Source organism: Gymnoscopelus microlampas (assembly GCF_963454915.1).
Source record: "Gymnoscopelus microlampas genome assembly, chromosome: 15".
Lineage (NCBI taxonomy): Eukaryota > Metazoa > Chordata > Actinopteri > Myctophiformes > Myctophidae > Gymnoscopelus > Gymnoscopelus microlampas.
The window spans coordinates 25,307,111-25,325,919 of NC_139952.1; the positions used below are offsets into that span (position 1 = coordinate 25,307,111).

At 43.0% G+C, this 18,809-nt stretch overlaps 2 protein-coding genes across 2 annotated transcripts in view; both read right to left on the bottom strand.

The window, feature by feature from the left end:
* Window positions 1-663: 663 nt before the first annotated feature.
* On the bottom strand, window positions 664-6,727 carry prrt1 (proline-rich transmembrane protein 1; the record flags this gene model as incomplete). The annotated part of the gene is made up of 4 exons (XM_084081110.1): window positions 6,570-6,727; window positions 2,962-3,290; window positions 1,976-2,152; window positions 664-840 (listed from the first exon to the last, which is right to left on the bottom strand). Exons 1-4 carry the CDS (start codon window positions 6,586-6,588, stop codon window positions 664-666), a joined length of 702 nt encoding a protein of 233 aa, XP_083937236.1. The 5' UTR covers window positions 6,589-6,727.
* Window positions 6,728-7,786: 1,059 nt separating this feature from the next.
* Window positions 7,787-18,809, bottom strand: part of skic2 (SKI2 subunit of superkiller complex) — a 43,619-nt gene continuing 32,596 nt past the window's right edge. The window contains exons 27-29 of the mRNA XM_084081089.1: window positions 10,564-10,782; window positions 9,419-9,559; window positions 7,787-8,633 (exon numbers count right to left, since the gene is read on the bottom strand). Of these exons, the coding sequence (XP_083937215.1) occupies window positions 8,433-8,633; window positions 9,419-9,559; window positions 10,564-10,782 (561 nt within the window). The 3' untranslated portion in view covers window positions 7,787-8,432. The remainder of the gene's footprint in view (window positions 8,634-9,418; window positions 9,560-10,563; window positions 10,783-18,809) is intronic.

Consider the following 18,809-nt stretch of genomic DNA (forward strand, 5'->3'; position numbering starts at 1 on the left):
TTCATTGATCATCCATTCTACCCCTGCAGCTGTTCATCTGTCTATTATATAAGTGGATCAGTAATAATACTATACTGTAAATCAATACAATAACACTGTTTCAACATGGCACATTGCTTTGAAATGGAAAAAACACTTGAATACTTATACTTGTGTGAATAAACTTGTGCATGGCTTAACCAAGGTTCTAAAAATAAAAACACTCTTTGTACGTCCATTTGAGACAATGTGCAGCTGGAAAGTTTAAAACTATTTAAAAATACACAGCAACCTCTCCTCTCCTCTGAATGTGTTCGCGAAAGCGCTCATGAATTATTCGGTGGCAAAATGAATGAATAGTTAATGTTGTGAGATTTGTTCGTCTTAAGTTCATACTGTATCTGAAGGCAAATCATTAAGTGTTGCTGTGTTAATAGTAGGATAGGTCAACTCTCCTTGTGTGTGTGTGTGTGTGTGTGTGTGTGTGTGTGTGTGTGTGTGTGTGTGTGTGTGTGTGTGTGTGTGTGTGTGTGTGTGTGTGTGTTTGTGTGTGTGTGTGTGGCATTCTGACTTAGTGTAGCATTAAGCAGAAGCAATGAATGCATTTCTGTCGCTCCCATTCCTCCAGGTGGTTGGAAGTAGTGAGCTAGCGTAGCGCCGTGTGTTTGTAGTGCTGGCGTGAAACTAGGGGTCCCAGTCGTCGTCATGGTGCTGCGAGGCGATGATGATGACCACGGTGAGGATGGTACACAGGACTATGGAGGCGATGCCCACCGCCAGGCTGATGAAGGAGAAGTTACGTGCCTCGCGGGAGGCGATCTCCGCCGTCACCATGTCCCCTCTGGCTATAGCCGTGCGCACCTGAAGCGAGGAGAAGAGATGTTAGACAGAGGTTATATAATATGAGAGAGAGAGAGAACGAGAGAGACCATCTGGTTCACAAAGTCTGCTGGACAACAAATAATTGCTTATGAAGGGGCTGATGTTACACACCCTGACATGTGAAAAACCAACTGAAAATGTAATTAAATCCTATATACTTACATATGATTAAATATATATAAAAATAGCTGATCTAGAAACTCATGCATTGTGAGTTTGTGGATCGTCCAATTTTGCCAAATGTTCGGCTATTTTACAGAATGTTCAAATAGTTTCGGCGAATGATCGCCTATTTCCGTTAAATGATCGCCATTATAACAGATTGTTCGCCTATTTTCGCTGAATGCCCAGAATAGGGATAGTTAGATGGGGAAATCCATTCCATCCCAGTGCAGTTTACATAATGCAGCGGGTTTAGTGTTGGTCAGCACAAACCACCATTTCACTGTGTACAGATAATCAGAGGTAGAAATCAAGGCACAACCAGCAGAATGAACGTTTGGATTTCCTACATCAGGCTCCACTTAGGTAACTCATGTGGCCTAATGTCACATGGCTGACACAGGATCAATTTGTCATAGAATGACTTCCTATTATGTGTGTGCCATGAAAAGGGTGATCTTTTATGGGCAAATTATATTTTTACAGTCAGGGTTACCATTATGAAAAGATTCAGGTTGGGATTACTTTACTTTTTACTTTATTTGTTTATTTGGACAGGACAATGCATATTAATGGACATCACATGGACGTAAATACACCGGATTTAGCAAAGATGCTAGTTTTCTCAGGTTGGGATTAGGATTGAATAGGGTGAGATGTTCAGATTAGGCTTAGTTTTAGGGTATGGTTTAAGTATTTTAAGGTTACGGTTAGATTTATGTTAGATTGTGGCTGGTTAGGTTAAAGGGATAGTTCACCCCCAAAATGACATTTTTTCTAACGATTAGTCACCCCATGGAGACTTGAATTCATGGATATTTTTTTGTCACATTCCTAAACCAATAATTTGATGACCAGTGGACGGTAGGAGACACGAAGGAGACTCTTTGTCTCCTTTGTGTCTCTTTGTGTTACGATCATGTGGTCAGAAACAGGAAATGCTGCTGCTCACCTGCACTGCTTTCAAGATGGCGATGATGCCTGTAGGCCAGAAGCAGCAGACGGTTGTCAGCACGGCGATGGGCAGGTAGTCATGGGGGGGGCGGCGATCCATCAGGGTGATGCCGGGGGGCATCTGCATGGGGGGCATTCCTGGGTGACCAGCTCCATTGGACATGTAGGGCTGACCCTAAGAGGAGGAGAGTGTGCGTGCGTGCGTGAAACGAAAGCAGTAACAGCGGGTTGCATCATTGGCTTGTAAAAATGTGTCTCTTTCATCCATTTATTACAAGTTGGACGAGACGTCGTCAGTTAATCAAACCAAGAACTCCTGTACAACCGCCTCTCAAACCGACTTTACTAACATGCATTATTACAGGCCTGCTGGCAGACAGGAATCAGGATGGCCACAGGCCTGTTTCATGCTGTGAATAACATAGGAGCTGTCATCTGGCTCGCATGGCAACTGTCACTAAAATGAAGACAATTTACAATTTCAAGCATTTAGCAGATGCTCTTATCCAGAGCAACTTACAAAGTGCAAGATCAGAGTGAATGAACCCTAGTAAACCAAGAACAATGTAAGCAGTCAATTACATATTGCCAAGGAAACAATACTCTCAATCGGGCTGTCTGCTTAATTCTCCTCATAAGACGTGTGGAAGTTGTGTGGTTCTACAAAACCAGATAAGTGTGGTCTCAGATCCACCCCTTTGTTTATAGATCACAATGGACGCAACCTACTAAAGAAAAGCACTTACTGTACTGGCACTGCCAGTTCCAGCTTGAACCAGACAATGGTCCAGACGACCACAAGTCTGGGAGAAATTAGGCACACTCTAACCTACATACCCAGAACCTGTCACACAAGGCCACCCATTTTCACTGGAAAACCACTGGAAAAAGCGTCATGGTGCAAAACGTCAGACAGGCCTATGGTTTGTGCACCGCTTCCCTTGTTCAACATTTCGACAGATGCTCCTTCAGTCTGTGACTCACCGAAGTCATGGGGTAGATGGGTACGTAGGCCGTGCAGGGCTGCAGCTGCAGGGGGTACCCCGAGTGGAGGTAACCCACGGGCGGGTGAGGCATGGTGCCTGTGGTGGGTCCATGGGTCTGGACAGTGTAGCCCTGAGGAGCTCCCGAGGGCCCCAGAGGGCCACAGTGGAACTGTGTCTCCTGGAGGTATCCCTCTGAGCCCTGGGGTGCAGTGGGAGGGGGGTAGTTGGGCTGAGGGCCCACATTGGGGTGCTGTAGAAAGTTGGATTCCGGGGGTCCTGGGAGGTAAGGCGGGGGCTGCATGGGCTGACGGCCATGGTCATCCAGACCTGAATGGCACGAGGATGAAAGAGAGAATGAGACAACGAACAGAGAGAGAGCAGAGAGAGAGAGATGTGTGAAATTGTCTGCTGTCTGTCTGACACACACACACACACACACACACACACACACACACACACACACACACACACACACACACACACACATCATCCTCACAGCACAGGAGAATAGTACGCATGTGGAATTTAGTTTAATCTAGACTGAGGGTACAAATAATGAGTGAGAATCTCATCAAATCGAAGCCTCAATGATAAAAGCTGGCATTAAAGCTGGTGCACTGAAGACAATATCCTGCAGGAAATTACAGATATGATGTCATGTTAGCTGACAAGGGGAACAGAAACCCACGCTCATCGAAAAGAACAAGATCATGGGGAAACAGACAGAAAGATTGGCTGGGGGGACAGATGGAAACAGAGAAAAAAAGAGGGACAGAATGGCAGAGTAAGCATAAATATAGGAGTGAGGGACATGGAGAGCAAGACAGACAGAGACAGAGAGAGAGAGAGAGAGAGAGAGAGAGAGAGAGAGAGAGAGAGAGAGAGAGAGAGAGATGCAAGGATTATAGGTAGAGGGCAGGGATGGAGGGATGTGGTTGAGTGATGAGAGATGACTAGTGCTTGAGGACAGAGTTACATAAGTTACTAGCAGTGACAAGCAGAAGTGGACCAGAAACAAACAAACACACACACACACGCGCACACGCACACACGCACACACACACACACACACACACACACACACACACACACACACACACACACACACACACACACACACACACACACACACACACCTCTACAAAGGTCGTTCAGCTGAGCGACCTTTGTTGAAGACACAAAACACATTTATGACACAGCTTTACCATTATGTTACTGTGATTTCTGCTGTTAGACAATAACAACAGCAGCTAATCCAGTCTGAAAATAAGGAAGCCGTTTACGTTTGGACAGATTGCTTTGATTAAATCCCATTGGAAATAATAAAAATCCTGTCAAACTTGAAAATATGAGATAGGAATCCATTGTGGGCTACATCTCCGGTGTCAGATCTCAATGAGCGATATAAACAAAGATGAGCAGAGTAAAGCCTTTAGTCTTTAAATACACTCAAGGAATAGGTGAAGCACAGGAAGTGCCTTCAAACAAACAAACAAACAAACAAACAAAAAGACAGACAGACAGACAGACAGACAGACAGACAGACAGACAGACAGACAGACAGACACTGTGTGTGGTCAAAGTGCACTAAAAGTATATTACTGTAACAGTAATTAACAATATTAACAGTGGTATTAGCAGGTATGATGAATATAGATACAGTCAAAGTCTACGTACTTTGACTCCAACAATCTATCCCCAGTAGTGTAGGGTAAATATGAACAGTTAAACTACAATTAAACATTAATGAAATATGATTAACTCATCATTACAGGAGCTTCTTCCATCTTGGAAAAAGAGTGAGCCTGTCTTGTGTTATATAAGACAACAGAACATAAAACGTGCAGCCTAGAGCTCTCTATAATGTCAATGGTGTGGGACACAATTTAATGTTTCTATTGTAAGCGTTCTTCCTAATCCAAGTCACAGTTGTACCTAAAATTATATAAATATATTCCTTTCAAATATGTCATATTTACGTTTATAAATATAAAAAATATGGCCCCAAAGTGATTTTAAATGATGCACTATACATGACCTAAACTCAGCGGACATCTTTCCTAATTAGTGGGTGTGGCAGTTCCTCAATCATCAGGTGATAGGGTGGAAAAAGGTTCTGATTTCGATCCCTGCCTCATCCTGGCTTTGTGTTGTATCCTGACTACTTGAGCAATTAAGACACTGAAGTTCAACCCACAACTACTCCCAATGAGTAGGTTGTAAAACATGCTTTGGATAAAAGGCGCAATAGAAATGCAGACCATTTATCATTTAGTGCCCTTTGTTCCAGTGAATGGAAATCTTAATGCTACAGTTTATTTGACATTCTAAACTACAGTAGAGTAGTGCTTTAAATGTATTTATTGGAAACAGATTGTGGAAGGCTGTGTCCTGTTTCAGAATGTCAAATCCCCCATGCTGTCGCTCCCCAATACATAAACGGTTTGTTGATGTCAGTGAGGAAGAACTTGACTGGCCTGCTTTAAACCTATCAAACACCTTTGGAATGAAGAGGAACAGGCACCAATATGAGCGAGGAGGCCCAGTCGCCCGAAAATAATGCTCCTGTGACTGGATGGAAGCAAATAGTAGCAGCAAACCAACTAATGAAAAGCCAATGATTTAATTATAGTGGATAATGTTACAGCAAGGGGGGGGGGGGGGGGGGGGGGAACTAACTCCATACCAATGACTGTGATTTACTTCCATTTAACCTCAAGAGCAGGGGTCTTCAACGTTTTTCAGGCCAAGGACCCCTTAGCTGAGAGAGATGAAGCAGGGACCCCTATATTAAAATTGTGTTGCAGATTAAACTTTTTCATATTTCATAGACTTGTTTGACAACACTGTCATTGAGTAGCGTTGTGTTGGATTCATGTTAACCCCCCCCCCCCCCCCCCCCAAAAAAAAACATCTTGGCTGAAAATAGCTGCTGCAAGGCGTTCTGAGCTTGTAGATCTGCTATTTTTGGCCAATGTTCCCCTCAGAATAGGGATGCTATAGGGTTCAACTGGCTAATGTAAAAAAGAGTCCTAATCACAAACAGATTTGGCAGCCCCCCTGTATTAACTCTGAGGACCTCCCTCTGGGTCCCAGACCGCCTGTTGAAGACCCCTGCTCAAGAGCATTGATGAGGGCAGTCAGACACAGATGTTGGGCGATATTTGCAAGAATCCGAGAAAACGACAGAAATGAAGACAAATATAATTTAAGCACTTGGCACTTTGCTTGTCACACACACACACACACACACACACACACACACACACACACACACACACAATCTCGCTCTCTCGTCATAAAGAAATGCAGGCCCGATGATGGAAGAGAGAAGCGCTGCCATGCAGCGATGCGCTGCTGTGCAGATAAAAAAAAGCAGATGTGGGGAACTGGGGATGTTGACCGAAAGGCTGAACATGCAGATGTTCCCATCAGTACCAGAGGACAGGTTATGATGTGCTTTCCAGCCACGGTGACAAAACGTGTACATTTTGCAGTGGGATAAACAGCGGGGGGATGGGAAGGAAAAGTGGCTCAATTAGGCAATCAATTACAGCGGTGACAGAAAATCCGCAACATGGCAACGATGTGTAAAAATAAACCTACCGTGTTTTTCAGAAGACATGATTAGTATCTCCTCCTGATCGGATGTGAGAATTTACTCCAGTTGCGTTAGAAATCCGGTCGAAGCCAACTGACTGACGAGTTTTATTCCAAATAATTATAACCCATCTTCAGCTCTCTCTTCATCTCACCATCTGGGATCTATTATTAAATGAACTTTAAAAAAAAAAGGTATGATCTGTTAGTCCGATCTGACTGCGAGGTGCAGCTGGAATATGCTGTTCTCCCTGCTGTCTTTGTGTAGCTGCTACATCCACCACAACAGTGGGAGACAGACAGGGTTCTCCCCCGAACGCATCGCGTTACATTGAATTCATCAGTCACAGCGATATCAGTCTTAAAGCGACAGCTCAGACTCACTGGGCTGGAAACATCCTGCTTAGAAAAGTGGGTTTTAACCCTTTTCATTATCAAGGTCCATTATTTATTCGGCATTTGAGCCACGGACCACAATTTGATGAGATTTAGCCTCTCAGACCCAAGACTTAGAATATTTTCTTTTCGTTGGATAAGATTTTGTCCACAATTCCATGCTGTATTGATGTTGGTACCAATAGGAGACAACAGGCCAACGTTGATCAAAATAACAATTGTACATTCTCTAATTGTGTAGACTTCTTGTAAATGAAGTAATGCAGATGTTTAACAATAATTTTACTCTTGAGATGAAACCAAATGGCCCCATTTTTTACACTCTCAAGAGTTAAAGATCTATAGGCTAAGGGTCCATTTGGTCTCCAACTCTCCATCACTTAGCTGGGGACCACCTGGAATCCCCTCAAGGACCACTGGTGGTCTCCGGACCACTGGTTGAAAAACATTGTTCTAATTTAATGGATTTTCATTTTAAATCAGACCATGATATTTCACTTAAGAGTAAACCCGATATCGCAAAACAAGTTTTTACATAATTGCCATGTTTGAATAAAACTAATACAAACAATATTAGAATGGTATATTTTTCTACCAATTGTAAATGACTAATATGTCATGTATAATTCCTACATTATTTTTCTTTAAACAAATACAAATGTATATACACTAAAAGAGAAGGCATGTTTTGTTTTCGACATACAGCAAGTTTTATTACTCTACAATAAATTACACCCAAAATGTCCTTTTCATTCAAATAGCATCCACTTTGGTCTGTATATTAAGAGCATTCCCTTTCCATGTGGAGGGATTCTGTGAGACCCAGATCATGTAAACAGTAAAATGTTTATTAGGCACATATTCATCAATACACAGTCACACATACACACTAGTCAACACAACTTGTGCAGTCTCTTTCTCTCCCCCCCACTTTCACACCCTCTCTGCATCTGTTGATCCAGCACTCACGGTCAGAGGACTTGGAATGGCTTGCCTCAGGACAGAGTTTGCATATTAAAACATGGTCTCAAACCTGGATGAATTTGTTAAAGCTTAGGAACTAGTAGATGTGTGTTGTGCAGCATAGTCCAAGAGTCACTCGCTTTGTCTGATGGATCATGGAGGGTAACAGACAACATGCAAATTATTATGCACTTAAACCCTATAAACTTTGTTGACCAGGGTCCCCCAGGGGTCTGTACTTGGTCCCCTCCTTTTTGCCTTTCTGCAATGCCATAGTTCCCAGTACATGAATGATGGTAACATGAATGGGAAGTAATTTCTGTGTTTGGGAGGGTGGGGCTTCTACAGTATGCATATGATGGCTTGATGCCACTTATTTCATTTATTCATTGAAATGTCTTGATGTTGTTGGAATTTAAACTGAGAAGATTGTGCCAATAAAGGACTTGCACACACCACACTGACACCTTGGCATGATGCCATCTCACATATTCCTCCGTGTCCGTTTCGTCAGTGTGTGTACAGGGAGGCGGTGAAGACGATGTCCCTGCGGATGGTCAGGGAGGCTTTCTCCATCTTGCTGCCCAGGACGGAGTCTCCCACGATGCGCGCCGCCTGCCTCACCTCCTTCAGCACCTCGTCCAGGCGCTGGATGCAACGCACCACCGTGCCCTCCTGCACGTCTGTCAGCTGGGCGATCTCTGCAAACGGCTGACAGACAGACAAACTACGCGTGACATGTCCGCTCTATCAGCCTGTACACGTTGTACTGTTCGATTCCCATCCGGGGACCTGTGATACAAGTTGAATCTCTCTCTCTCTCTCTCTCTCTCTCTCTCTCTCTCTCTCTCTCTCTCTCTCTTCTAAAACCTGTATCTCTCTCTCTTTCTCACCACTGACCAGTTTCTCTCTCCTCCTACAAGGTAATTTCTGTCATCAGTTGCTATGACAACCCAACAAAATACAAGTCATGCAGTGCTGGCATCATGTTCTCTCTTCCCTCTTCTTCTCTTTCTCTCACATATTAAACTGTTCTCTCACATTTATCATCTGCTCTTCCTCTCACTATTCCCTATCAAACGTCTGTTGTTTTCTGTCTTTGATTTACAGTAAAAAGGTTCAACGCTCAGCTTTCAGTAAAGACGATATAGAAATGAGCAGAGCATCAATTAATCAAACTAATCAATTTAACCGATTATGAAAAATAATTGATAAATGATCATTTAATGAAATAATCTATTAATAATCCATCAATGTTTTCGGCAAAAGTAAAAAAAAATAACGCCAAAAATCTTCAAATATACAGTAGTGAAAATAGCCGATCTACAAGCTCGCAAAGCATCTTGATGCATTGTGAGTTTGTAGATCTGCTATTTTAAATTATTAGATTATTTGATTAATCAAAAAAGAATAATATAGAATAATTGCTAGGAAAATAATCGATAGTTGCAGCCCTTAAATATACAAATCAAACGTAACATTCTTAGGGTTATTACCATGCCTCTGGCCCAACAGTACACCACCTCTGTCAGACCAAATTTGAACTGCCCCACAAAGTCTTCAACTGTCTGTCCAATCCCATAATCCCTCTGGAGCTCGCCTATACGCTGGGCGACCGCCAGCACACGATCAATACCCTGCAGGAGAAAGGGGTGACAAGAGGGTTTTAATTAGCCTGGTATCCAGCCTGCTTCGCTACGTTCGGCAGACTTTTTATTCTCTCTTCGCTTCTCAGTCTGGAACGCCTGTGATTGACTCGTCTTGCAGAACTACACTGGAACTACATATGTTACGTTAGGCAACGTCGTTGCTGATTGGATGTTGTTCAAACGAATGACGAATCACAACGATCACACCGTTTTTTTTGTCCCGCCCCGCACCACAGACCAATCAGAAGCCCAGGTAGGTTTGGAACCTGGGCTGCTGTGTCCCGCCTCCTGGAGATACGAGGAGTTCCAGACTGAGAAGCGAAGAGAGAATAAAAAGTCCGCCGAACGTAGCGAAGCAGGCTGGATACCAGGCTAGGTTTTAATGATCAATTACCATTAAACACACAAACATGAATCGCATTCTTTTTTTTTACTCCTACCTTTCCTGTTTCAGCACTCTGCTTTTTAAACATTTCTAACATTCCAACTCTCCCATTATGAGAATATGAGAATATATTTATACTGTATATATATTTTTGATACCTATCACATCCCATGAGGGAACCTCAGTTTTCAGCTTCACCCAGCTGAGTGCTGCCCACAGAGGAGCACAGAGGGGGGAGTAGTTAGGGGTTAAGTGTCTTGCTCAGGGACACTTCGACACATTGCTGAGAGCTGGAATCGTACATTCCCTCTCTCCCAGTATAGCTGAATGATCCCTCTCCCAGTCATGTCAGCTGTGTTGAGGTCAAAGTGTTCACACACTGTTCCAGGGTCTGTTCTGCTATGAGGGCTGCAGTGTGGATTCACAACCTAGGCATCATTTATTCAGGTACTTATAAAGCACTTCCATGTCTCAGCGATGCTAACACATGCAGACATGGTGTGTATGTGTGTGTGTGTGTGTGTGCGTGCGTGCGTGCGTGCGTGCGTGCGTGCGTGCGTGCGAGCTGAGAGGGAGACAGTGTATGAGATACAAACAGTAGTCTTACCTCCTGCAGTGTGTTGGTGATGTGTGGTTCCACCTGTGATTTTTGGGTAAACACCAGACAGGCCAACAGGGCGGCACTCTCCTCGGGGGCCATCGGACTCAGGGCATTCTCAAACAGCAGCTCTGTGAGCAGCAGCTCATGGCTGCTGATCTGACAAGCCACCCGTCCCTTCAGCTGCACCGCCCCACTGCTGTCAATGTATTTCAGGGCCTTGAGGACCTGGGAAGTGGGTTTGTACAGCGTTAGAGAATATCAAGATGTGCAACATTTCCATGGGAATTAATAATGATATAGATTAGTAGTTCTCAAAGTGGGGTGCAGGGACCCTCAGGGTTCCTTGATAGGGTTCTAAAGGAACCCTTACAGGTCTGTACCTCTCAGTACATTTTGAGAACTACTAATATACTGCAGATGGTTTCAACTGACAGCAAGACACACGCGACACACCAAGCTGACGTCCGGCAAAACGCCGTCATTGAGCATTTGTGGCCGACAATCGGACATAGTTTTTGTGGTGGCGGTAGTCGGCCCTTAGCGGTGGCTAGTCACACGACTGAATCAGTGGTGGAGGTTGTCGTGAGGGAGAGATCTCGGTTTGGCTGCTCAGACTGAGCAAATCAGAGCACGAGAAGAGACACAGAAGTGACCAGCAAGCCAACAGGAACAAAAAGAGGGCAGGCAGATGCAATATTGATGTGAGTGGCTTAAAAATGCTCAGTTTGTTTGTTTTTGTATTACCAATTGTGGTGCCGTGAATAACCAAATTCAAGCATATTTAGAGAATATATAAAACTGACTGATAACATTAATGCAACTTAATGCAGACAGCAAATTAATCAGCTGTAGCAACTTGTACAGTAGCCTACCTCGTATCAGCAACAGGTTTAAATAAATAAATGAAATACTCATAAATGACATAATGGTATAGGCTATGGCTTTGCATATTTCCTGATCTTTAATTATCAGCATGATAAGAGTAAAACGATAAAGTTAAATGCTCTGACAAGCCTCCTACATCTGTTCTACTCCAAAAGAGTTGATAAACTACACCTCCATTGTGGAACATAATCCAGTGTTCATTGTTCCTGGTGTTGTAGTACATTTGGATTTTGATTGCTGAGCACTATTCAAAACAGATTCTTCCCACAACTTCCCACAGCTCATCAGAGCTTCCGTAATCATTAGGATCCTCAACACCCAGCTGGATTAGATCGGTTTTAATTTAATTTGTTACTACATTATAACATAATTCATTGTAGTAGCAGACCCAGTATATACAAGCCCTGGGTTAGGGCTTGTATATACTGGTCAACTAAGCAGGGTGGAAACCTCATATGTCCAAAACTGTTACTTTATTTATTATTGTTTTAAAAACATTGGACACCGGATATCTGTACCTATCTGTCAGTCCATGTCCCTTTTATGCCCATATGCGTACAGTATGGAGATCGTTGAGTATATGGGCATGCCTCCTTCTGTGCCCATATATGGAGCTAACTGATTTGCAACACACTCCATATTTGGGCGTAGCTAGATTGGGAACCCCTTATATGGTTATGGCTGTGTCAGAGTGACGTTAGAGTTCTGCACGCCTGCGTGAATCGGTGTCGTTACACATGCACGGCAACAGATTGTGTTGGGTGTGACGTCAGGACAGAATCTGTTAAGAAACTTATATAAGGTGCTGCACGCATTGAGATTTGCAGCGAGAGTGAGAGACAGAGGATGAATATGTTGTGCTGGAGGGTGCCCATGAGAAAAGATCTGGTGCGTCCAACAAGGACAAACGAGATTGTGCTTTCTTGTGCTGCTGTGCCAGTGGGTGACAAGGTGTACTACTTTGCAAGGAACCCTGATGAACAGAGCTACGATGGGATGGATGTGAGCGTCTTCAACACAGCGACTTTGCGCTGGATGAAGGTGCCCCCAGAGACAACAACTAGAAGAGAAGGAAGACGTCCTGTTCCCTCCGCGCGCTTTGGCCACACAGCTGTGCTGATAGACTCTATCGTCTACATCTGGGGGGGTGCAGTGAATTGTAACAGCTTCATATGACATATTCGACGTCATCACAGTGGACAACATTCTTTATGCATTTGATGTTGACAACCACAGATGGTTTAAGCCGAAGACTTCTCGGTTTGTTCCAGCAGTGAGGGCCGGCCACTCAGCCTGTGTCTTGGGGAAGATCATGTTTATCTATGGAGGAAAGAGCAAGACTGGATTCCTTAATGACATCTACAAGTTGGACACCGCCACAATGGTCTGGTCTTTAATTAACACCATTTACAACAAAGGTAATCCACCTCCTGCTTCACTAGGTCACTCTGCCACCATGATTGGAACAAAGATGTTTGTATTTGGGGGTCTAGGGTCCAAAGCACTACACTACAACAACATCGGTGTGTTTGACACAGAGACCAACTACTGGCTGGAAGCACCTTCTGCACTGCCTCTTCCAGAAGGACGTTCGAGACATTCAGCCTTTGCCTACAAAGGAGAGCTGTACATATTTGGTGGTTACAAGGGGTATTCTCAACTTCTAAACCGCATACTTCCTGGCTTTCAGTACGATGATCTGTGGAAGTTCAATTTCAAGACTTTCGCTTGGAAGAAGGTTGAGCCAGAGGGAGGCTATGATTGGAGTTCTGGTATATGGTGTTCCATGGTGAGAGATCGTATCATCCTCTTTGGAGGACAAGGAAAACACAGGAAAGGCGGACCCAGAAAGAATGAGCAGCCCGTCTTACAGATCTTAGACTTAAATCCTACACTGAAGACATTAAGCAAGCTAGCAGTTATTAAGTATTGTCTGGAGCCGTATTGCCTCCCATATAACATCAGGTGGGAACTGGCAGCCATGACAACAGAAACAACATCACAGATTAAAGTTAAAGATTTTAAACTGAACATGGTTTGGGAATGTCCAAATGTTTCCACTTTTTGGATTATGGTTGCAGCTAAATTGTCATTGCTTTTGGAAACTGATATCACACCTTGTCCATCTGTATTTATCTTAAATGATGTGTCCCAGCTACACCTAAACTGCACACGTAAGCGCATCTTCTTTGCTGGCTTAACAGCGGCAAAAAAAATGGTAGCTACGAGGTGGAAACCTCCTCATACTCTAACATTCCGCCAATGGGCTTTAACATTTTTAGATATTGTATATTTAGAACTGTCAACGGCGAGGTTACATGGAGCAAGTGAGAGGAACATTGATATATGGTCTAACTTTGCAGATGAGCTCAAAGGCTTGGTTTAAATGTTGTACAGTGTTGTGACCTTGCACAGGTATAGGCACAGTGTTTGGCCCTTGCATTCAGATATGTTGGTCCGGGGAGGGGTGGGTGGGCTTTATTTTTATTATCGTTATTTTTATTAGTATTTGAATTAACCTTCTTTGTTGTTTTTGTGTATGTTTTTGTATCTTGTTTTTGTTGAAAAAAAATGTATCCATACCAACATGATTATATTCCTGATATGATAATAAAAACAATTGATAACAAAAAAAAAGATTTTAAACTGAATTGGCAATGCCAAGAGTAACATAAGAAACTAGAAAAAGAGTTCCGGTGTGATGGCGGAGAGAGGAGCAGCTTAGTTAGTTAGCTCTCAGAGTCGGTTAAAATAACATGGCAGAAACATAACCAAAATGGGAAAAAATGAATAAAAAGTGAATACTACTAAAAGAAGAAGACGTAGAAACATCTTAAGAACCACAAAAGAGGATTAAAGCATCGGACTCATCGACGACGACGGAGGGGAAAGAAGGGGAGAAGACGCGGAGGAGGAAAAAGAAAAAAACATGGACGAGGAAATCAAGGAAGCACTGCGGGTGGGATTCGCTGGTATGACGGCAGAGTTAAGATCTTTCAAGCAAGAAATGCAGCAGGACTTAGCTTCGCTTAAAGAAGAAATAATGAAAGAAATTAAGGAAGAAATTACTAACTTTCGCATGGAGGTGGACCGCCAGGCGCAGAGCCACGACGGAGAGGTGGCGGCGCTGAAGGCGGACATGCACGAGTCCCAGGCACGCATTTCAGAGGTGGAGGATTGGAGAACAGGAGCGGACGGAGCCTTGTTGGTAATGGCGGACCATGTGGAGATTCTACAAGTTAAATTACTGGAACTCGAGACAAGGGCCAGAAGAAACAACTTGAGGGTCTTTAATTTGAAAGAAGAGTCAGAAGGTGAATCAGTAATGAAGTATATGGATCAATTATTTCATTCCGAACTGATTCTACCCGAAGGAACCCAACTTCAGCTACAGAGGGGACATAGAGCTCTCACACAGAAGCCGAATGCCCCGTCTGCTTCTCCCAGGTCCATTGTGCTGAACCTTTTACAATTTGAGATGAAAGAAATGATACTGAGAAAGGCCTGGGAGGCGAACATCCAAGTGGAAGGCAAGCGTCTGGGTTTTGATCATGATTACCCCCACGAAATCGTCTGTTTGAGAAGAGATTACCTCCCAGCAAAAAAAGTACTAAAGGATAAAGGAATCCGTTTCAATACACCGTTCACGAGGATGAAGATCCACTGGCCGGAGGGGACGAGGACCTACAACAACGCGGAGGACGTCACCCGGGTCTTGAAGCGGAGGGGTCTCATGGTGAGCGAGCCGACCGGGGCACCAAGCGCAGATTCGCCGATGGAGGAGGAGGGACGCGTCGAGCCGACAGCGGAGGAGGCGAGTCGAGCGGTCACGGCGGCAGCAGAGGCGGAGAGGAGCCCGGGATCGAGCCATGGATCCGCGGAGTGGAAGAGAGTGGAACGGACGAGAGGTGCAAAGAATCGAGCTACGGAAAGGTTGAAAAGTTTTAAAAGAAGATAAGGAATGCTTTTTTTTTTTGCTGGGAACAAGAGGTAAACATTGAGTTGAAGGGACTGTGGGGGAGGGGGGAAAGGAAAAGAAAAATGACAAGGGAAGATAAAATAATTAAGGGAAAATGATAAAAATATGACGTCATATTAATACAATATATAGAAAATTAACCCACCCCTACAGTAAGATTGTCTGTTTAATGTACAAATACAACTCAATATGGGGACTTTGTTACAAATTGTGGTTTTGATGATAACGGAATGTTTTTTGTTCTGAATTTTATTTTGATGGGATAATGCATACCGACCAAGAGTTTTCTTATTAAGAGGAGGATGGCTAGGCACTGGGGAAGCCCAAGGGTTGGGACTAGTTCTAGTATGCCTAGGGAGGGGCCCCCGTTCAAGACGGGGCTTACCCCCGCACCCTGTTATGAGGGTTTAGGGGTCACGGAGGTTTTACCCCGTGTTTGGAAGTTGTGTTATGTGTTTTTCGTTTTATGTACTATATGTATGGAACTGGATGCAAACAGTATGGAATGACTGAACAAGGGTTACATGTATCAAGAAGAGATAGGAGGTATTATGATGACTGATGTGGTTGGGATTATGTCACTGAATGTGAATGGTCTGAATTCTCCCATAAAAAGACAAAGGGTGATGACAAAACTGAAGAAGGAAAAAATGCAGGTTTATTTTCTACAAGAGACCCATCTAACAAAAACGGAGCATGAGAAGTTAAAAAGATTTGGCTATAGGAATGCATATTATAGTTCATATAGAGAGGGCCCCAGAAGAGGTGTTATAATTTTGATATCTAATACAATCAATTTTATATTGGAAAAAGAAATTAAGGATAAAGAGGGGAGGTATATTATTGTGAAAGGAAAACTAGAAAATGAACCGGTAACCTTGGTAAATATATATGCACCTCCAGAAAGTGATAAGAATTTCTTCAAGTCCTTGTTTGATACCATAGCCTTGGAGACGAGTGGGATTTTGATCTGTGGAGGGGATACTAATACGGTTTTATGTGATAAAAAAGATACCTCAAGTTCAAAAAGGGGGAAAACTCAATTAGCTAAATTTGTAAATACATCGCTAGAGGAGATGGGACTGGTAGACATTTGGAGATACCTTCACCCCTTAGTAATTGATTTTACTCACTACTCTGCAGCCCATAAAGTACACTCAAGATTAGATCAGTTCTTTATAAACACGGATGAAAGTCATAGAGTTACGGAATGCGAGATTGGAGGGGCGGATGTGTCAGACCATAACCCAGTCTCTTTGAGAATGAGGCTGAATAACAGGAGACGTCAAACAATCTGGAGACTCAATTTGGGAATGTTAAACAATGAACAAAGGAGGGAGGAGATTAAAACTGATGTGCTAAGATATATAGAAGAAAATGATAATGGAGAGGTAGATCCTACAGTAGTCCTTGATTGCATGAAATCAGTACTCCGTGGAAAATTGATAGTGCAATCAGTAATAGTTAAAAAGGCGAAGTTAGAAACCTACATGAAGAACAATGATAAATTGAGGGAACTAGAACAGGAATATCAGAAAACAAAGAAGGAAACGGTGTACAAACTAATACAAGAATTGAAAACAAAAATAAAAGAGACACAACTTGACGAGATTGAAAGAAATAACAGGTTCCTTAAACAAAACTATTATGAAGCAGGATCAAGGGCCACTAAACTATTGGCCAAGCGTATACGCAAGCAACAGGTATTGAGTAACATATGCCAAATTAGAGACCCTCGGACAGATGAACTTACATGTGTTCCTGAACAAATAGAGGGAATATTCAGAAACTACTATGAGGACTTATATGCACAACCCAAGGAAGTAGAGGAAGGGGAAATGAGTGCATATTTGGAACAGCTGGACCTGCCTTCAATTGGGAAAATACAAAATGATAAATTAACAGCAAGCATAACAATGGAGGAGGTAATGGAGGCTATCGGCTCATTTAAGAATAACAAAGCACCTGGGAGTGACGGTTTTCCTGCAGAATTCTACAAAATGTATAGGGAAGAGCTTGCACCTCTCTTATTAGCTTCCTTTAACTGGACATTGAAAAAACACAAAATCCCGGCAACGTGGTCAGAGGCAATAATTACGGTTCTACCAAAAGAGGGGAGAGATAAGGAACAATGTAGCAGCTATAGACCGATATCCATTTTAAATGTAGATTATAAAATCTATACAAAAATTTTGTCCAAAAGATTGGCTGATCTCATGACAGAACTGATCGATGAAGATCAGACTGGGTTTATTAGGGGCCGCCAGACCCATGACAGTATCAGAAGAGCTATTCACATTGTAGATGAGGTACAAAGGACAAAAACAAGTACACTAATAGTTAGCATTGATGCTGCTCAAGCATATGATCGGGTCTCTTGGGGGTTCTTATATGCGGTGCTGACAAGATTTGGGTTTAGCAAAGAGGCGGTACAAAGCATAAGATCATTATACCAATAGCCCTCAGCGAGAATCAAAATAAATGGTAGTTTATCCGAAAAATTCTATCTACAGCGCTCAGCACGACAAGGTTGTTGCCTTTCCCCGGCGCTGTTCGATTTTTTCATAGAACCCTTGGCACAGGCCATTAGACAAGATGTAGGTATCCATGGAGTTGAGGTCCAGGGCAGAGAACATCGTATAGGGCTTTTTGCCGATGATATAATCACATTCCTCGGACAACCTAACGATTCACTCCCCGTGCTAGCTAATATATTAGAAACATTTGGACAACTATCCGGTTACAAGGTTAACATAGCTAAAACTCAGATCCTAGCACTGAATTATACCCCAAATGCACTCAAAGGAATCCTTTGACTTTAATTGGAAGCAAAAAAGTATTAAGTATCTGGGTGTTAACATAACTAAAAGTATGTCCACATTGTATAAGGCCAACTACACCGGAATAGATCAGAAAATCCGTAGAGATATAGAAAGATGGACCACTTTGCCACTGGACCTTAACTCTAGAATAGAATCAGTGAAAATAAATGTTCTGGCTAGACTGTTATATTTGTTCCAGGCCCTGCCAGTAGAGGTCCCCCAAAGCCAATTTACACAGTGGGATAGATTGATATCTAGATTTGTATGGGGAGGAGGGAAACCCAGAATTAAACTTATGACTTTAATGCTACCAAAAGAAAGGGGGGGAATGGGTCTTCCCAATTTACAAATGTACAGGGTCCCCACACATTTTTAGCAATGAATTTCCAAAACTTTTCCAAAACTTTTCCAGAATATTTAGCCCAATTTCCAGGCCTATATAACAATCATTCGGCGCAATAATGTGTCTCTTACTCCTATGTAGAATGCCCAAAGATAGGCAGTGTAGCAAAAATAAAGTTTGAGACATACATTAGGCTGCCGTCACACAGCCCGTTCGGCGAAAA